Source organism: Pteropus alecto, unplaced genomic scaffold, assembly GCF_000325575.1.
Source record: "Pteropus alecto unplaced genomic scaffold, ASM32557v1 scaffold7, whole genome shotgun sequence".
Lineage (NCBI taxonomy): Eukaryota > Metazoa > Chordata > Mammalia > Chiroptera > Pteropodidae > Pteropus > Pteropus alecto.
In genome coordinates, this window is record NW_006494614.1 from 47,841,407 (window position 1) to 47,854,039 (window position 12,633).

Here is a 12,633-nt window from a genome sequence, read left to right on the forward strand (position 1 = left end):
CCCGACCCCAACCTGGCTGCCCCACCTGGCGAGTGGGCGGCGCTGGACTAGGGGGACGGGGCTGGGGCCTCTCAACTTTTCCTGGACCCATGGTGTCAGCAGCGGCCGCCAGATGCCCGGGGTTCGGCGGGAGGGGGAACCCGACCAGAGGGAGAGGGCTTCCAGGAGACAAAGACTCGGGCCGGGGCTGGGGGCAGGGGCCGGCGCCTCGGGGGTCTTTGTGCCGACACGTGCATCTCGCGTTTGTGAGTCTTTGTGGATTTGGGTCCGGGGACGTGCATCTGCCTGTGCCTTTGTATGTCCGTGGCTTCGCGTGGCTGTTTCGCGTCTGTGTCCACGTTTTGTGGGCCCGTTTGGTTGTGGGTGTTGGTGGGCGCATCGTTGTGTCCGCGTACGTGGTCTGTGCCTGTCGACGTGTCGGGATTGGGCGTCCGTGGAGTGTGTGCGCGCCGAGAGCCGGACACCGCCCCAACTCCTCGCTCCCCTGCTGTCCACCCGGGCCCCGGACTTGGCTTCAAACTTTTCTCCCGGTTTCTCGGGCAGCAGCTCAGGTCCTCCCCGCTGCAGCCTGGGCTGGGGACGCTGGCAACCCTACGCTCTTTCGTCTCCTGGGATCCTTAGAGCCGGGAGGGGACGAGACAGGACCGGCGGGGGTTGAGGGTGGGGATCGGCAGTGCCTGGGGAATGGCCTCACTCAGGGCGGGAGGAACGTGCCGGCCACCCCCGCCGAACTAGCTAGGGGGAGAGAGGGAAGCGGCTAGTCCTGGGCCCCGGCCAGGAGCTGGAGAAGAGGAGCAGGCAACCGGTGTTGCTCGCCCGGCGCTTCTCGGAGTGTATGTGATCCAGAGAGACGTGTCCTCCGGGCAGAGAGGCCAGTCCCCAGCCCCAGCTCCGCTTTGAGATCCGCTCTCGGTTTGCAAGCCGCCCCTGGGGTGGGGGAATCAGCCCTCCGATCCCGTAGGTGAGAATGTGACGGCTTTTCAGGATCCGGGCCTGGCCGGGGCGCCGGCTCCCGGACCCCCAATTGGACTGTGGTGCGTAGGAACCTTGCACATACTGGTTGCGCAAGGGCCGGCTCCTGGCCCACAGTACGGCACTGTGCAAATTGCCCAGCTTGTTAAGGATGGGGGTGAGAACTCCCTCGTGGCGCCGAGCGTGCGGTCAGGATACCCAGCACAGCCTGCGAGAGCCGGCCTGGGAGCGGTGCCCGCCCACACTTGGCCCGGGCGAGGAGGTGACTCAGGAACCTATCCTATCCTTCCTCCTTGCCTGCTCTACCCTTCCGAGAAGTCTAGGCTTGCAGAGCCCAAGTCTGACCCTAGAGGGAGGGTTCAGGTGACGGGAGACTGCTGGGCTTTTGATCCTGCGTCCCAAAGATAACCCTAACACCTTATCTCACAGCGGACCCACCCCGCCCCAGTCTTATACCCAGAATTTTGCCAGATACTGTAGATGTGGAGGGGCACAAGCCATTCACCTTGGAAGGAGGCCACCGTGGGCACTTTCTTTCCCTCTCTCGGCTTCAGTTTCCCCTCTGGAAAGGGAGGTGTTGACAGCCTCTCTCCTCCCTTTGGATTCAGGCTGACTGGTAGAGACCCCAAAACCTGAAAACACTTTAATGTTACACACATCTCCATTCTACCTTGACTAATTCTCTGGCACTAATTTGGTCTTTTGAAGGAGAGGCGAGGAGGTGGCTTTGAAGTTACTTAGAGATGAAGTGAGGTGGGCCAGGAGCCCCTGCAGTCCAGGAAGGCTGGAATGCAACAGTCTGGGGAAGTCAGGTGAATATACCCTGGAGAGAGAAAGTGTCTCCCACAGAGGAAACTGCACTGCATGGCTCTGTGCACTCTGATAACAGCACAGAAGAGGTCGGCATTGTGGACGGTCAGATGGGGGCAGAGATTAGAATTCAGCTTGAGGCTGGGAAGGAAGGCAGTGGCCAAGTATGAAGGCCTTGAATGCCAGGCCTAGGAGCTGGTATTTGAACTTGTACTCAGTAGAGAGCTGCTGGAGGGTTTAAACAGATGTGACAGTATGGGAAAGGTAATTTAAGAAATTTTCCTTTGGCTTGTGGATGGTGCTAGACACTGGGAGAGGAATCTGGAGGCCATTGATTGCTCCAGCCTTTTAGAGTCAGAAGGACCTGAATTTTACTCCTACTCCATTGCTTCCTAGCTCTGTAGCCATGGGCAAGCAACTTGACCTCTCTGATTCTTGGTATCCTCCTCCTTCAAATGAAGACAGGAATTCCTGTCTCATTGATCTGTGAATGTCAACTAGGTAGGATAATGAATTACATGTGCTAATAAAATGAGAAGAGATTTATAGTCTGTATTACATTGTGCGGACATTTGTTGGCTTGCACTGACAATAGTCAACATCTACTATGGTCCTACACCTGCTTTCACCACCTGGCAAAGCCCTTAGTATCCTGCAAGCTTGGACCAATTGTTACTTTCTCCAAGCAGAGGAAAGCTTTCTGATCAGGGCTTTTCACATGTAGTTTATTCTCTTTCACTTGGCCTAGCCCCATGCCGGAAAGGAGCTGGACACAAATTTGGAGATGGCCACAGACCACGAAGTGTTTTACCTTGAAGAACGGCCTAGGGGGAGGGTGACCTTTTGCCAGATGAGAGGCAGGTTAGATTTGAAATCGAATGAGTAAGAATTTGTGTGGTAGACAAAAGAAGGCCATCTCTGTCATCTTCAGCAGAGAGAACAGCCTGTGCAAAGGCAGAGAGCCCTCAGAGCGAGACGGGCCTCTAGATTGGCACTTTCTCTTTGTGGGATGGGTTTTAAACAGGGAGCAGTGGTGGGATCCTAGTCTTCTGTTGAGATTGTTCTCTGGTGCCCAGCAAGGCAGGCTATTGGAGGCAGAGGGCCAGGAACAAGTTGATTGCAACAGTCCAGGCCAGGAGGAAGACACACTGGAAGGAAAAAATACTATTGGGAACCTTACCCTTGTAGATTATCCTCCTTGGGTGAGGTTGCTGGGGCCCCAGGGCCCACCTGCATCAGGGATCATGTCACAGAGGAGGCCGGGCACTGGGTGTCAAATTACCTGGATCCTGAGTCCAGCCCTTGGCTTCCATGGCTGTGTTGACTCTGGACAGATCACTGAACTTTCCTGGGTGTCTTTATGCAGCTGTAGAAGAGATAGGATGCCATCTAACCTGCTAACCTTGCAGGATGACTTGCAGGGAGGCACTGGAAAGGCTGAGTGGTGTCCTTGGGTAAGGTGGTAGTATTCTACATGCCTGGTATATCTTCATATAGTGTGATAGACCCAAAGCTCAGCTCCCAGGACATAAAAATGAACCTAACGCCATCCCTGCCCACCAGAGGACAGACAGGTAAACATAATTATCGTCCAGCACGATTAGCTAGCCATCATTTACATGGGCCCATTTGTACATTGAGGCACAGTGGTATAAGGAGCATCGGATTTGGAGCTAAGAACCTCTGGGGTTGAGACCTGGTTCCTCTACTACCCAGCTTAATAATATCAGTCTCCTTCTCTGCAAAATAGGGACAGTAATCCCCATGGTCAAGGACTGTGGTGAGGCATAAACAAGGTGCTAGCATAGAAGTGCATGGTGAGCTGATGTGTTTATACAGATGTGTACCATTAGCAGTCCTGCTGGGAGAGCCAGCCCTCAAGGCTCCAGGAGTTAGCCCTGAAATTCTTTTAGCCTTGCATTTCCAGAGCTGACTAAGTGGTTGGGGGGCAGGATGTTAATGGAATTTGCACCTGGGGATTTCGTTGGCATCAGCTTGAGTGAGCTCATGAAGAAGGAAGCAAGGTGGGAGGCAGCCAGGCATTGAGGAGCAGCTGGTGAAAGCAAAGGCCTGTCTTAGGTGGGTGCTGGGGCCCTTGGTCCAGGCCAAGGCCCAGCTCCCCACCCACTTTGTTCCTGCGCCAGAGACTCCCTCTTGAAGCTGTGGTGAGGAACTGGCAAATCTATGGGCCCGAGATGCTGTGTTGCAGCACCAGAGGTAGGCAGCTGGGGCCAGGGGGGCCAAGCCAGAACCCCTAACCCCAGAGAGATTTTCTCATAGGAGAGGCAGCTTGGGACCTGGCCAGCAAACACCAGCAAAGTGGAGAATGTTGGCACAATGGACCTGCCATGCATTGGGAACTTGGTTAGGGAGGAACATAAAGAAAAATGACACTGTCGTTGCCCTCAGGAAGCTTAATAAATCATCGCAATCATTGTTTACCAAGCGCTGAGCACTAATATGTGGCAGATAGCCGAATGCTTCACACGCTGCCTCTTAATGCTTTAGCCAGCTCTGTATTGTTAATCCTTCTAAGGACACTGAGAATCAACCAGGTTGAGACTTGCTGAGGCTAGTAGGTATGGAGTTGAATTCACACCAGGTCTGAGTCCAGCGGTTGACTCTTAACTGCTGGACTCTTTCTTTATCCAGCAGTGCTGCCTACCAAGCCTGGCTCTGGCTTCAGGTGTGGGAAAATATTAACAGGTGAAGAAGGCAGGATCATGCCCATTTCAAGTCAGGAAATGGGCAGGTAAATAACTAATAGCAGAGAATTTACTCAATGTATGTCTGAGGAAGTGTGCCCAAAGTCTGGTGTGACAGGCCAGGGGAGCAAGGAAGGGAGGGAGGGGTGGCACAGGAGTGGGCAGAACAGGCTTCATTCCACTGGCGGGGCCAGGGCAGGCCAGGTGGATGCGGGCAGGGCTGGAATTCCCAGCCCTGGAATTCTCTGAGTTTGGGGTAAATGTGAGCAGAGGCTGTCACCAACGCTGTAGATTCAAGTTCAGATGGGGGCTCAGGAAGGGGAGGGAGGAAAGTGGGGACAACTTGCAGATGTCCCCGTACAAGGAAGAACTTGATTTCTGTCGGTAAAAGTAGAAGTCGAGAGGTTTTTGAGAAGGTGGATGACGTGGCCAAAGTTGTTTTAGAGACTCTCTAGCAGGGCCTGGAGTGTCACAGTGGAGAGACCTGTCTGGAGACTATTAGGACCACACCATTTATTCTTTTGACCTCACGAGACATCAGCAAACTTTCCTTAGAGTCACAACGGGCCCAACTCACGGCCCCTGCCCAGAAGACCTTATGCTTTGTCCCCTAAAGCAAGGGTGGGTAGTTTCTAAGTCCTTGTCCTCCTACCCTGGTGTTCTGTAACCTCATTCATCAGTGGATCTTTTACCTTGTATCTGCAGGTCAGGGTTTGGAAAAGAGGTGATGTGTCTGGAGCCACAGATCCCTTTCCTCCCTTAGCTTCCATGGTGGCCATTGGTCTGCCTCTCCCTTTCTCCATACTTGCCCGGTTCACGCTGTGAAGGCCTTTCCTCTCTGCAGAGCAGAGAGGCTGGTGTCTTTGTCTAGAGGAACTCACATTCCCCATCCCTTCCCAGATCCAGCAGCCCTGTAAAGAAACAACACAGTGGCCTCCATGGAAAGACCCGCTCCCCAGGAGGGTGCTGATAAGAGCTTTGACATGTTTGATACATGTTTGCTAAAGGAAGGAGGAAGAAGATAGGGTCAGGCCCACCCATTGATCCCCACCCCACTGGCTCCCTGTCGGTGGAGGAAGGCAGGGCAGCCCACACTGAGCCCTTCCCCTGTGCTGGGAGCCCTGCTAGGTGCCTTACTTCCGTTTTGTTTCATCTTCATGACAGTCCTGTGAGGTGGCTATTAATGTCCCGTTTTACAGATGAGGAGACTGAGGCTCAGGGATCGTGGCCAGCCAAGATCAGAGAAAGCAGAGAGGGCCAAGAGGCAGTCCTATCAGGAGCCTTTGTTACTCACTGTGTTTTATATATTTTCTTACTATGAGAGGAAATGAGGGGGAAAGGAGATTAAGTCATGTTTTAATTAGAGTTCACTATCTGAAGAAAAACCACTGTTTTGCTGATATATTTTCTTCTAGACTTTCTAAAATTAGAATTTAGGTTGGGTTTTTGTAATACACAGTTATAAGTTATAGTTTTCTTAGACATGCAATTTATCCTTATGATACCTAGCATTATGGCAGCATGAAATTGTAAGCTCTTCTGAGTGTTATTTTTGACTCCCTAAGATCCTTAAGAGAGTCAGTAGCTATGTTGAGGGGCCAGAGAAGCCCTGGGCCTGGGGTCAGGAAGTTGGAGCCTGAGCATCGGTCACCACGCCTCACTGGGGATCCATGGATAAGTCGCTGCATGCTCTCTTCATCGCTAAAGTGAAGGGGTGCACACCGCGCTCGGCAGTCTTCCCTGCGTCAAATCACAAGTGAGAAAGTGAGAAGAGGCCTTTTGTAAACTATAAAGGGCTCTGCCCCCCCACCAGGAATCTTCCTTATCTTCCCTCAGTCTCCTCCAGGGAAAGTTCTGCCCTCCCCTCGGTCCCTGAGCCTTCGCTAAGGGGCGTGCAGCAGTAGTGCCAGACCCCAGCATCTCTGAGACACTCACATGAAGGCACACCCCTCCTTATGTTACCCCAAAGAGGACATTTCCTCTAAGCAGAACAGGGTCGCCGACTCTCAAAGACCACCAGCCCACACCTCTGCCTTTGTCCCCTCTTGGGGATTTATCCCTTCTCTTCTCTCAACAGCCTGGGACACCCCTGAGAGGCCTCTGGGCTCTACTGTGACCTCAGGAAAGCCCCGGCGCCATTGAGTACTAAAAAGCTTGCCACCTACCAGCTGTCATAGCAGTCAATGGCAGCTGGCGCTTGGCCCTAGGACTCTCGACACATAGCTCTTCTTTTCGCAGCGACACAGAAGTACACGTTCCACTGGAACCAAACCAATTATGAGGTTACAAAGGCCTGAGTTCAGTTCCTGGCTCTGCTGCTTTCCTTTCCTCATTCTCAGTTTCCTCCACTCAAAAATGGGCATAAGACTGCTGACCTCCTGGAGTGACTGGGGATTATATGAGAGAACATGTGTCTAGCCAGAGACATGAGGACTGTCTCTGACTGTCCCCGTCAGCACTTTCCATGTGAATGTCCAGGGCGGAGCAAGAACCTGTCCAGGGCACCCTCAGAGTGTTCACAAGCACAGCTATCTAGTTAGGTCTCATTTTGTGCCCCTGCTTCCCTTACATCAGCTGTCCCTCCCATTGCCTCAATTCCATGCCCATGGTGGCCCAGTGATGACCACCCTGCATGCGTGCAGAGCTTTTCAGTTTGTGTTGCATTTCAGTGAGGGTCGAATGAACTTATATGAAGACGGCAGGACAAGAATTACTGCCTCGTGGTTCAAGGGACAAGGCTGAGGCCTGGAGAGGAGTGGTGAGAGGCCCCCTATCTGTACAGGTAACGTTTAGGCTATGTTTGGGCTCCAGGTTACATAAGCAGGAGCTCGTGAGAGGCCATTTGGCGCTTAATAGGCACATTATATTATCGCTTTTATCAAAGGGTAATCTCAGGGCCTGTTTTTGTATGTGTGGTTTGTTTAAACCCCAGGAAGGGTGGATGTGAGCAGACCTGATTAGCAGGCAAGGTAGGGCCCTGACTGGTAATGAACCTCTGCGGTGAAAAGCTCACCCAAGGGAACAAAGGGGACCTAAAGCAATTTAATATTTTCCTTTTGGTTCCAGACATTGGAACACTCTGTCCTGCCTCAGCTGGGACCAAGCCCGGAATGCACCTGGGCTGGATTTAATCCTCAAATTGAACTCTACAAAAGAAAGGGGTGGGAGAGAAGGGGTTTCCCATAGTGGGGTGGGGAGAAGAACCCCGCTTCTCCCTGCCCCCATGCAGAGCCAGGGTAGATCAAGTGGCAGCCCCTTTAAAGTTTCATGGAAGGGTGGTAATACTATCCCGTTGCTCCCTCCCCACCCACCCGAGTCTAGAAGGTGGGCAGGTCCCTGTACCATCCCTCCCTGAAGGGCAGTGGGAGGGGTGGGGGGAAGACAGGGCAGTGGGGCAGAGCAGGGCCACCCCAGATGAAGAGACCTGCTGGAGTGAGGCTTGGTGCCTTCTATGTCCCAGGCTGAGTGGCTGCTGTGTGGTGGGAGGGAATAACCACAGACTGGCCTGCTTTTCACTGCTCAACCCTTTCCCTCCCTGAGCACTGCCATCCAAGGAGCTATCGTGGGCATAAGGATTGAATGTCACAGTGTACATGTAGTGCCTGGCATCAGTGGCAGCTACTGTGATAATTGTACGGGGAGGGAAACTGAGGCCAGGGGAGGTGACATGGCTTGCGCCATAGCAAGTGTCAGTGGGAAAAGCCCCTCTTGGATCCTGTCTCTCCGCCAGCCACCCTGCCAGTCCTGCTGGAGACAGCAGATGAAAATAGAGGAATTGGAATTGCACAGGCCTGGGTTCTAATCCTGCCCTGCTTTTTACTAGTTCGGGGTAAAACCCTTTTCCTCTCTGAGCTTCTGTTTCTTCATCTGTGTAATGGGTGAACTAGCCCAGCTGCATGCCCTAGGTCAAAGGAAGAGCCAAAGAAGAGTAAGAGCTGTATCAGCAGAGAAGGGCGGGGGCAGGGCAAGGGGGGAGGGGATTAGGATGGTATCCTCAGAGTCTATCTGAAAGTCTAGACACAGGGTCCCCGTTTGGAATGAAGGATCCTGCCTCTGGAGGACAGGCCAGGTGAGGGAGTTTAGGACTATAGACCCAGACATTGTCACCAAAAAGAGATGAGGCAGGGCCAGTCCTTGCAGGGAGACCTCGGTCTGAGAGGCTGGAATGTGGGTCTCAGGCATGGCTCAGCCACTGCCAAACCATGACAGTGAACCACGCTTTCCCTGTGCTCTATCTCGTTCCCCTCCCATTTACATGTGGCCATACATAACATTCTGAACCTCTCTAAGTCTCAGTTCCTTCTTTGTGACATGGCAACAGAAATTGCTATCTTAACAGTTTTTGTGGTTGCGAGGGTTAAGTAAGACTGTGTGGTGAGGTGGCTAGCACAGCACCCGACACATGGCACATGCTCAGCAGAAGTAAATGGAATATCCTGACCCCAACCCTGACCCCTAAGCTATGAACTCCACCCACTACCAATAGGACCTGGACTGAGAGAGCTGGAGCGGCCAGCCAAAGACCCATCTAGTCCAGTGGTTTTCCAGCTGGGTTCCTTAATGTCCTAAGGCAGAGATGGTAAGCAGGCATGGAAGGCTCCAGGTCCCCCCTCTCACTTCAGCCAGAACAGGCCCACTTTCATCTAAGAAAGTTAAAAATCCTCCAGTGTGGCCTAACCCCTTTTACCAAACAGCTGGGGAGTCTGAAGCCAGAGAGACACAGGGACGAGGAATTACATAATGAAGAGTATTCAGGGAAAGCATCCTGGGAGGATGGGGTACTCGTGGCAGCTCTCAGCTGTGCCTAGACACATTAGCTGGTGTTTTATGGGGTGGGGTTAGAACCAACTTGTGTGGGATACCTGCTGCAAAACCCTCCCCTATGGCTCTTTTTCTAGCTGCCACCATGCTGTGGCCCATGCTGCTGCCCACACTGCTGTTGCTGGCTGTGAGAGGAGTCCAGATGACTCGGCCATGCTCTCCTGGGTGCCAATGTGAGGTGGAGACCTTCGGCCTCTTTGACAGCTTCAGCCTGACACAAGTGGATTGCAGTGGCCTGGGCCCCCACATTGTGCCCGTGCCCATCCCTCTGGACACAGCCCACCTGGACCTGTCCTCCAACCGGCTAGAGACAGTGAATGAGTCAGTGTTGGCAGGACCAGGCTATACCACACTGGCTGGCCTGGATCTCAGCCACAACCTGCTCACCAGCATCTCGCCCACTGCCTTCTCCCGCCTTCGCTACCTGGAGTCCCTCGACCTCAGCCACAATGGCCTAGTAGCCCTGCCAGCCGAGAGCTTCACCAGCTCACCCCTGAGTGACGTGAACCTCAGCCACAACCGGCTACGTGAGGTCCCAGTGTCTGCCTTCACTACCCACAGCCAGGGCAGGGCATTGCAGGTGGACCTCTCCCACAACCTCATCCATCACCTCGTGCCCCACCGTGCGCGGGCCAGCCTGCCCACACCCACAATTCAGAGCCTGAATCTGGCCTGGAACCAGCTCCGTACCATGCCCGACCTCCAGGACTTGCCCCTGCGCTACCTGAGCCTGGACGGGAACCCACTGGTTGCCATCGGCCCAGGTGACTTCACGGGGCTGGCCGGCCTGACACACCTCTCACTGAGCAGCCTGCAGGGTCTCCCCAAACTGGAGCCGTATGGTTTCCGTGAGCTGCAGGGCCTGCAGGTCCTAGACCTGTCAAACAACCCCAAGCTCAAGTGGGCAGGAGCTGAGATGTTCTCAGGCCTGGACTCTCTGCAGGAGCTGGACCTGTCGGGCACAGACCTGGTGCCCCTGCCTGAGATGCTGCTCCTGCACTTCCCAGCACTGCAGAGCATCAATGTGGGCCAGGGTGTGCGGTGCCAGCGCCTGGTACGAGAGGGCGCCTATCCCCGGCAGCCTGGCTCGAGCTCCAAGGTGGCCCTACACTGCATAGACACCCGGGAACCAGCTGCCAGGGATGCCCACACCTTGTGACGAATGGTGTGGTCTGGGGCCACATAAAGACTGCTGCCCTGGGCTGACTCAGGTCCTGGGTAATTTATATTTTAATGTGCCAATGCCAGTGGGGACTCTGCAGGCCTGTATGGCGACATCATTGAAACATAGTTGTGGACCTAAGAAGAGGCTTTGGACCTGGGACCAACACCTAGGAGCAAAGTCTTGCTGCTTTGTCTATGTTACCCCCAAACCATAAGCAGAGGGTCTTCAATGCCAAAGCAGAGCAGTCCCCTGCTGTCCTTCCCCACTTGACCCTAAAGTGCCTTCTCTCAGGCCTGGACCGATCTGACCATGACAGGAAGAAGGTCAGAGTTCAGGTCTATGGCTGAGCGCCCCCTTGGATCCACAGTCCAGTTACTCAGGGGCATGGGTTTCTTTTGCTCTGGGCACGTGTGGCCCACTTTATCTTTTTCTCTTCCCCCTAGGACCCTGGTTAGAATTTTAGTTATAGAAAGGACTGGAGAAAAAAAAATCAAGTCCACCTCCTGATGTGACAGATGGGGTAACAGGCCTAGAGAAGGAAAATTGCTAATCTGAGGTACTATAGCAGCAGAGGCATGACTGGACCCAGTGTCCTGCCTTCCAGCTGGGCACGTTTACATTTTGCTGTCTTCTCTAAATCATGCCATCCCTCTCCCTTTCTGGGCTCCCCTTGCTGCCAAGACCCACATCCTGCCGTTTATGCCCTTTCCCTGTCATCCCCAGGAGGACAGGCAAGGGCCTCAGGAGTGGAACGCTGGGCCCAGTGACCAGCTGTGTGGCACAGGCTAAGTCATTTCATCTCTCAGAGCCTCTGGAAGCTACAGGCATGCCAGTCCCAGTTCTGCCAGTTTCCCACTCGGGAGCAGTCCCCCAACATCAAGACTAAATGTACCCACTGATCCTTGAGGCACTGCCTCTAGATGCACGCCCCCCGCCCAACATGTTGACGCAATCTTGGAGCCCCACCTGGCCGTGGGCAAGGAGGGGCCTCCTAGATTCAGTTCCCACTGGCCTTGAATTCATAGAGCCTGCATAGCCTATCTTCCCCCAACTGAGAACGCAGCAGAAGGAGGCAGGCAGCTCTCATCCAAGTTTATGCTCCCCTACTAGGGTGGCTCCCAGCCCTGGGCTCTTTCCTTAGTCTTCTTTTTATACAAGTTGTTGCCTTTTTAATGGACTGTCACTTTCAACCAGCCAGCCCACCCTCCACCCCCTGCTGGTAGGGGATGGAAAAATGTCACTTGTAAAAGAAAAAGTTTCATTTGTTTACTTTTGTAATAGTGTGTCCTAGGGATATGTTGGGGAGAAGGTGTTGGGTAGAAGCCAACCATCAGTGGCCATGTGGGCATCAGGGGGCTGGTCCCACAAAGATGCCCACAGGACACTGAGAGCTCTGTCTTCTCCTACCAGCCCCACCCAATACCTAACTGGTCCTTGGTTTAATAAACATTTTTTAAAGAGTCCCTCCTTCCATCACTTTACCATTGTTCACTGACATTCCCTGGGCTGGGCCCTGGGGCCACAGGATGAATCAGGACCTGCCCTGCCCTGGGCTGCAGGTTTTCCCTGAAAAGCCCGATAACCTTCCAGGATGGGGAAGTGAGGTGACATGGAGAGGGGAGTTACTCAAGAATAGGTTGTACCTTTTACTATAAGTTGCACACTGTCCACCTTCCTTATCTCCCCTCTCCCTGCCACCCTGACTCCCATGTACTAGCCAGGCTCTTGCATGCCTCTGCCTTTGCTCAGGCTGTTACTCTGGGACCTTGCCCTTCCCCTCCTTCATCCCTATCAGCTCCTTCTCATCCTAATAGGCACAGTTTCTGCCTCACCTCCTCAGAAGCTTTTCCTGAGGCCCTTCTCCATCTCTTTCCTCTGAGCTCCAACAGTGCTTTATTCCTTCTTGGCATTTCGACTGCAGTGGTGTCCTAACTCCTGCTTGTACACTTCCAGTGACAGGGAGCTCATTTCCAGCTCATCTGAGTGGCTCTTTTGTCAGCAAATTCTTCTTTCTAACTGGCCATTGTCGATAGGAATATCTATCACCAACAATCACAGGTTCACCTCCATTTCTGCCACGAAAGGACTCATGTTCCTGGGTTAGGACAGGGAAGAGGACATGCGACTATAAACAGCACAGGGAGCTGTGAGAGCCCTGTG

At 53.5% G+C, this 12,633-nt stretch overlaps 1 protein-coding gene across 2 annotated transcripts; it reads left to right on the top strand.

Annotated features, from left to right (window-relative positions):
* Positions 1-19: 19 nt before the first annotated feature.
* On the top strand, positions 20-11,936 carry TSKU (tsukushi, small leucine rich proteoglycan). Of its 2 annotated transcripts, none has more exons than XM_006926639.3 (2): positions 20-7,269; positions 9,386-11,936. In XM_006926639.3, exon 2 carries the CDS (start codon positions 9,394-9,396, stop codon positions 10,465-10,467), a length of 1,074 nt encoding a protein of 357 aa, XP_006926701.1. In that variant the 5' UTR covers positions 20-7,269; positions 9,386-9,393; the 3' UTR covers positions 10,468-11,936. The 2 variants fall into 2 exon arrangements, with proteins under 2 accessions (XP_006926701.1, XP_024898516.1); XM_025042748.1 differs by having other exon boundaries at positions 20-1,784.
* Positions 11,937-12,633: the final 697 nt, after the last annotated feature.

What these genes read in the sequence shown, in the direction of transcription:
- TSKU (XM_006926639.3), top strand. Translation starts at nt 9,394, where the DNA reads ATGCTGTGGCCCATGCTGCTGCCCACACTGCTGTTGCTGGCTGTGAGA.